Raw genomic sequence first — 7,476 nt, 5'->3', positions numbered from 1 at the left:
ATGATCTGTAATGGTTGCTAATATGCTCATGAAAATGGGCTGTCTCACAGAGAAACGATACGGAATGCACTAGTATATTATTGACAGTACAAAGGTAATAACATGAAAAGGCCTCGTACACTTGTTTCCACATTTTCCTGCAACTCCTCTGCTGTAAATAACATCTTGCATCTTTACAACTGGCTTACAGCTGCTGCTGACACGCCTGTAATTGCTGCAATATCTCAGATTTGTTTTTGTGAGATAAGCCTGTATCTGTATGTCTCTGCTCTGCACGCAGACACTAGCCTTACACTTACCTTGCTTTAACATGATTATATCACTGCCCAGTTCCTCTGTGTGACGAGGTATTAATTTAACACTCATTCAGCAATCATTTAGCTCTTCCACTGGCAGCAGGGGTGTGTTGTGCAAACGCCTCTCTGTGAAGAGTAATAAATCTCTTACATTTTAACTGAACCTTGTAGTATAGGTGGAAGTGGAGTTTGATCCTTTGGTCAGTTCAGGAAGCTTCTGAAAAACATGAGATTCCTGGGATCGTCTTCGGGTAATTTGTGACATGCTGAATTGTTTGGGGAAGACAAATTAGCTCCGAACAGTCCAGCTGGAATGACGCACAGTGTGACCACTTGCTAAAAGGTGAGTTTGTTTACCTCACAATACCATCCAATGCAGAGCATGAAGATACTGAGCTGTATATTATCTGAATTTCTGTCAAATTTCATTACATCAGTCGTTTAATAATGTAATATAATGTAATGCATTATGGGTTTATAAACTGATCTTACTACAGTTTTACAAGCCTGGATTAAAATATTTAGCTGTGTTCAACAATTAAATCCACTGAAAAGCAGCACAGCAGGTTTAATGAATGTGTCTCCAGTAATTCAGAAATCGTTGTATTGTGTAAATGTGATTCCTGTAAAAGATTATTATGATACAGTGTGTCTCAACTAATGGTCAATTCAACTCTGAAAAGTCTGAAAACTTCAGAAAAGTCTTGCTTTCAATATTTAAGTTGAGTAAAGATACATTAAGTATCACCAACACAATGTTCTTTAAGAAAGGGTTCACATTTTCTCAAGTCGACAAGTTTAACTAGTGAGCGTCACTAGTGTTTTTATGTCTCAATGCCAGCAATAGCTGTGACCAGAAGCATTATGTTTTTGGATGGACAGATGCACAGACAGACAGAAAACCCAAACAACCTGAAAACATAATCTCCAGAACAAATTTCTCTAAGGACACATTAAGTATGTCTTACCTGTGTTAATAGTGTAAATATTGTATTTGTACATCAAATGGCTCAGAGTGTTTGACAGCTGCTCTAAAGTTTTGAGATTGAGAGCTAAATCCTAAGTGAATGTTAGAGTCAAACACCCAGACAAAAGACTAAAGGACTCAAAAAACCCACTGGGTGGTAGAATGTCCCTCTCTTACTCTTATTTTAACGTGTGAAGTGCTTAAAGTCTTACTTGCATCAACAGTTATTTACAGTTAATTATGTCTCCAAGTGGAATATAATCCTCTAATGTGCTCATTATCAGAGTGTATCTCTTGGTTTCCAGATGACTTTTGACCTTGCAGTAGGACGCCAAGGAGCCATCATGACCACATCTCCACCGCCATCTCCCGGGTCCAGACCTACCCTGGTTACTGTGGATATAGTGGTGCTGGTGGTATACTTTCTACTTGTGCTGGCAGTGGGCTTCTGGGTAAGTACAGTGGAAAGAAAACAGGTCACTGCGTCAATATGGATACCAAACAGTTTTACATAGTAAGCTATTTCTTGGTGAGACAAACTAAAAAGAGTAACGTGTGATTTTTTATTTTTTATTTTTTGTTATGAACTGAATGGTAATGGCTTGACATCAAAATGTACTGCACAGAAGTTTGCCCTCAGCAGTGCCTCTCTGTTCTTTTGTCCCTTTGCTATCAGTGTTAGTAATGTCCTTCAACAAGAACAGAACTGGTCTGCATCATTTTAACTTTATCACAAGTTAGACTACAACTCATGTTTGTGTTAGAGAGCCTGTATGTTTCTTTCTGCAATGCCATTTAATAGAGATAGATCCAAAGTACCAGAAATTCATTCTTCTCAGGTCATATGAACCAACATTTCTTTGTGTATCATTAAGAGGTGTTTTACATTTTTCTGCCAGTCCATGTGGAGAACAAAGCGCAGCACGGTGGATGGCTACTTCCTGGCTGGGAAGAACATGACCTGGTGGCCGGTGAGTCAAACTCTGTACACAGTCCTAGTGGCTTGAATTCAAGTATACTTCCAATAGTTCATACTTTAAAAGTTAGAAGGAGGCAAAATGTTCTGTAATCCAAAGTAACATGCAAAGTTGATCCTTATTCTAACTCTCTTATATTTAGGTGGGTGCCTCTCTGTTTGCCAGTAACATTGGCAGTGGACATTTTATTGGCCTGGCAGGGTCAGGAGCTGCAGCAGGAATCGGGGCAATTGCATATGAATGGAATGTAAGAGGTGCATCTGTATGCTAATGTAAAACTAATTTTAGTATAAATTATAAATCACAGTTGTCGTTTTTAAAGTCTTAGTGTGTTAAAATGGTGATATCAACAGGGTATGTTGATGGTGCTGCTGCTGGGATGGCTCTTCCTGCCCATTTATATTGCCTCTGGGGTGAGATGTCTACTCAGACAGTATCATATCCTTCACATATACATGTGCAAATGCATGTTTTTATTCATCCATTCCCTCATCGTCATCTTTGATCTTTTTCTTCTCAAGGTAACAACAATGCCAGAGTACTTGCAGAGACGATTTGGTGGGAGAAGAACACAGTTATTTATAGCTGTTCTGTCCTTGTTTATCTACATTTTCACAAAGATATCAGTATGATACAATTTCACAATAATTCTGTTGTGCCTTCTATGCTGTGCATGTTTTTGATGCTTTTTACTGAGCTGTTTTACCTTGCTGGTCTTAACTTCTCCGTGGTTTGTGAAGCACAAATCCTATCTGATGTATGTGCGTGTGTGTGTGTTTCTCGCCAGGTGGATATGTATGCTGGTGCATTGTTTATACAGCTTGCTTTGCAATGGGATATCTACTTGGCTATAGTGCTGCTGCTGTCAGTCACTGCTCTCTACACTGTAGCAGGTGACCTTTCTCCTTCCCTTGCCATTTTAAAAACCTCTCATTAAGGTGTTGTAAGAGCTCAGCCATAATAGTGCTGTTTGCTGCTTCTTCTGTATTGAAGTACAGTATGTGTTGTACGTTGTGTCCCAGGTGGTCTGGCTGCAGTCATCTACACCGATGCTGCTCAAACCGCTATCATGCTGGCAGGAGCTCTCACCCTCATGGGCTTCAGTAAGTCAAACCTGACTCCACACACGACAGCCTCTCACCACCAGCTCTTTATGTCCCTGTGTAAATTGACCCCGTTGTCCTCTTGTTGAGGCTTTGCGGAGGTCGGAGGCTGGAACGCTCTGATGGAGGGATACGCCAATGCCATCCCTTCCGTCACTGTGCCCAACTCAACCTGCGGCATCCCCCGAGACGACGCTTTCCACATATTCAGAGACCCGGTGAATTCTGACCTGCCTTGGCCCGGGGTCATCATTGGCATGTCCGTCCCCTCCATGTGGTACTGGTGTTCTGATCAGGTACTAATGATCAAAATAGACAGAACATGAAAGAATAAGAGAATAAGTTCAGCAGGTGTGATACTGTGAAAATCAGATATCAGAAATTAAGGTATATGTACTAAACCCTTTTTTTTTTTTTTATTACTTATGGGTGAATCACGGTTTTTAAACCAGATGATGGTAAACCTAACTTTAACAGGGAAGGCAACTGAAAGCATAGCAGATCTGAGATTCCGACATGTACATTTAAGTTTTATTTAAATTCATTTTATTTATAAACTATCTGGAAGTCTTTCATCTATAAAAGATGAAAGTGTAATTCAGTCCTTTTCCATCTTGTTTATGCTGTTCTACAAATTCCTCTGAAGTTAAGTGCTGAAGGAATCTTCATCTGAAAATCCCTCCTCTGAGAATTTGGCATGTTTTGCTCCTGAGAGAGGTTAAAAATTCCTTTTATAGAATATCAGAGTGAAAGTTTGCCAAGCAGCTGAATCTGAGACAACAGAGGACACATGTAGTTTTAATGAGCATATTTGTCAATTGGTTATCAGTTCAACCCTTTACCCCTGATACACATTAGACTCCCAGGTGATAACAGTTAAGCTATGTGATTTCCTTTTACATTCTGATCCACACTAAATTGGCCGCTATTAAAATGTACATACTGATAAATATCTCAATTGATTTTCTGCAGGTGATTGTGCAGCGCTCCCTGGCTGCTAAGAACCTGACCCATGCAAAAGGAGGTTCACTAATGGCGGCTTATCTAAAGATTCTGCCTTTCTTTGCCGTTATGCTGCCTGGCATGATCAGCAGGATACTTTACACAGGTATGTAATCCACATATTTATCAGTGATTCCTGCAGCTGGGTTTACACAACTACATACACAACTACATATGACTTAATTAACCCCATAAAAATATTGGAATTACTAATACAGAGCACATGGTTGAATTCAGGTAATGCTGACATGCTGAAAGTCTCAAATTTAAAAAGTGATGCTAAATTGTGGCTTGTGAAAAAAAAAGTCAGTCACACTCCGGGGATACTTGAGGTTTAGTTGTTGTTTGTTTTAACAATATTGTGTAGATGACGTGGCATGTGCAGACCCTGAACTGTGCAAACAGATTTGTGGCAACCCAGTGGGCTGCACAGACACCGCCTACGCCAGACTGGTCATGGAGCTGCTGCCCGCTGGTGAGATGCTTTTTCCCCTCAGTTACAGCTCCTATCCTGCCTTTTGCGATCCTTCACTGACTTTTTTTTTTTCTTGCCTAGGATTGAGGGGTCTGATGATGGCGGTGATGATTGCTGCCCTCATGTCATCTCTGACCTCCATCTTCAACAGCGCCAGCACCATTTTCACCATGGACCTAGTGGAAGAGTTTCAGATCCCGTGCGTCTGAGTGGGAGCTCATGATTGTGGGCAGGTATGTGACCATATCTGAACGTGCAGACACAACCCAAAATATGGTTCTGGTTGCTGCACATGTACATATCCCATACTGAAGCACTTTTTTAAGCCTGCAACATATTTTCTGAGGAACAGTTTAAAAGGAATTGGGAATCATGAAATTTTGTGAAAAAGCCTCTCTACAGTAGGCCACCCCGCTGTCAGCTTTTTCCACCCAGGCCAAGTTAAAGATTAAAGGTTTATACAATGAAGAATATTTTATTCCCATTTGGACCTTCTACATTTAAACAATTACTGTGCATGGCTTTATACTGCACTTTGGATGAAATCATCCACCAAATTGCATTTTAAATTATTACAATTTTCTGTCATCCTCACCCAAACCATAACCCCTCTGTCCACATATTTCAAAGAAACGACTTCAGCAGATTTTCTCCTCTAGCCTCACACACACACACACACACACACACACACACACACACAGCCTCATAACCAAATGTACAGCTGCTGCTGAGATTTATGCATCAAAGTCTTCAGTTTTCTATTCTCAGAAGCTGTCCTGTGAGCAAATTATGGCTCTGCAGAACTGAAGCGCTTCATTTTTCATTCAAAACGCAGATCTTATGTTTCATGTACACGCTGCAGGGTGTTTGTGCTCGTGCTGGTGGTGGTGTCCGTGCTGTGGATTCCTGTTGTTCAGGCCAGTCAGGGAGGGCAGCTCTTTATTTACATCCAGTCCATCAGCACCTACCTCCAGCCCCCAGTCTCCATCATCTTCATCATGGGCTGTTTCTGGAAGAGGACTAATGAGAAGGTAAGGATATCTGAACAATCAAACAAGTCAAATTCATCAGGTAGTAGTACTTATACAGTTGTATAATGCATTTACTGCAGCTCACTCCCAACAACAGACTGCACATTGTATTAGTTATTAGCAAATGACTCCTATTCAGACTTCATCTTCTTTAGTGGTATTTATTTCACTTTTTTAATGCATCTCCCATCTCTTCATATAAATTGAATGAAGTTTCATATTTAATTTACGATAGAACAGAAATGTGAAGGAGAAATATCTGTTTTGAGTTCAGACCTGTCACTTTGTGTGTCCCGATATGACAGATGATAAAAGCTGCTCTGAAGAAACTGTAACTAAATCCATCTCTGCGTCTGTGCTTGACTCTTTTCTCTCTCTCTCCCTCTCTACCCCCCTCCCTCTCGCACTCTCCCTCTCTCTCTCTGTCTCTCTCAGGGTGCATTCTGGGGCCTGGCTATCGGTCTGTTGGTAGGCTGCATCCGCATGTTGCTGGACTTCATTTATCCTGCGCCCCTGTGCTACGAGGTGGACGACAGGCCCGCAGTGTTGAAGTACGTCCATTACCTCTACTTTTCCGTCTTGCTGTCCTTCATCACCCTGGTCGTGGTGGTTGGAGTCAGCCTGGTCACAGAGGAGCCCAAACCGGAGCAGGTGCAGCCACTGAGTCAGATCTGTGATGAAGCTGTACTTTATCTAATTAGTACCCATGTTGACCATAGGCAAATCAATTTGTTTAAATTGATGTGTCACGTCTTTTTCTAAACAGATCAGCCGTCTTACCTGGTTCACAAGGTTCGATCCAGTGGAGCCCAAAGAGCATGTATTCACAGTGGAGCGGAGCAGTAAGGCCTCAGAGGTGATCACTAGTCAGACGGATGAGATGGGAGTTACAGGAAGAGAGGAGGCCGCCAGCAATGGAAAAGCATGTGGATCACAGGAAAGGTGGGGTCCCTGTCCCGCAAGTCATGACTCTTTTCCATTTGACCATTTGTCATTCTTGCTAGTGGACAACACCCACTGAACAATTCAAAATGTTTTCTCTCCACTTCTTGAACTCTCCAGACTCCTCATCCTCAGCGTCCAGCGTCCGCAGCCAGTCCAGGCTGATGTCTGCCCTCTACTGGCTGTGTGGGATGGAGAGACGGACAGAGGGAGAGAATAATCCTGTGACTCCTCCTGCACCTGAACCAGCTATCTGCTCCCTGGAGGAAAAACCACGTCTACGACTCGTCGTCGACGTCAACCTCATCATTTGCCTCTGTGTAACTGCGTTCATCATTGGCTACTGGGCCTGACAAGCAGGGTATGACACTCTCAATAGACACATGGTGTGGTGGTTTGGGTGAAACATTGTGTACAGATTTCAGTGTTTTGTTTTACTTTCTTCTTGTTAAATTGAAACAGTATAATGAGATACTTTGCTGCTTCATTCAAAGACACCTGGTTTGACATGTGTTATATATAAAATGAATTATATGAAAAAATTCTGCTAATTTGTAGTACATTTTTTACCACATTCATGCCCGAGATTAGATCTTTTGCATTCTTGGTGACATACATGAAGAAATGATGTCAAAAAAGTTTTCCTTTAAAACTCCAGTTACAATCTTTATGACTTTAATGCT

The 7,476-nt window shown here is 41.5% G+C and overlaps 1 protein-coding gene across 1 annotated transcript; it reads left to right on the top strand.

Annotated features, from left to right (window-relative positions):
• Positions 1–229: 229 nt before the first annotated feature.
• Positions 230–6,976, top strand: slc5a11 (solute carrier family 5 member 11). Its single transcript, XM_051073709.1, is given in 16 exon segments — positions 230–639; positions 1,569–1,715; positions 2,163–2,234; positions 2,383–2,487; positions 2,594–2,653; positions 2,762–2,866; positions 3,028–3,133; positions 3,263–3,343; positions 3,434–3,639; positions 4,316–4,451; positions 4,713–4,820; positions 4,902–4,999; positions 5,001–5,053; positions 5,683–5,851; positions 6,287–6,502; positions 6,618–6,976. Coding segments are annotated over 15 exon segments (1,917 nt in total). The 5' UTR covers positions 230–639; the 3' UTR covers positions 6,873–6,976.
• Positions 6,977–7,476: the final 500 nt, after the last annotated feature.

Source organism: Lates calcarifer, linkage group LG11 (assembly GCF_001640805.2).
Source record: "Lates calcarifer isolate ASB-BC8 linkage group LG11, TLL_Latcal_v3, whole genome shotgun sequence".
NCBI classification, from domain to species: domain Eukaryota; kingdom Metazoa; phylum Chordata; class Actinopteri; family Centropomidae; genus Lates; species Lates calcarifer.
Note: the sequence above shows the minus strand (reverse complement) of the source record. Positions and strands in the feature narration are given on the sequence as shown.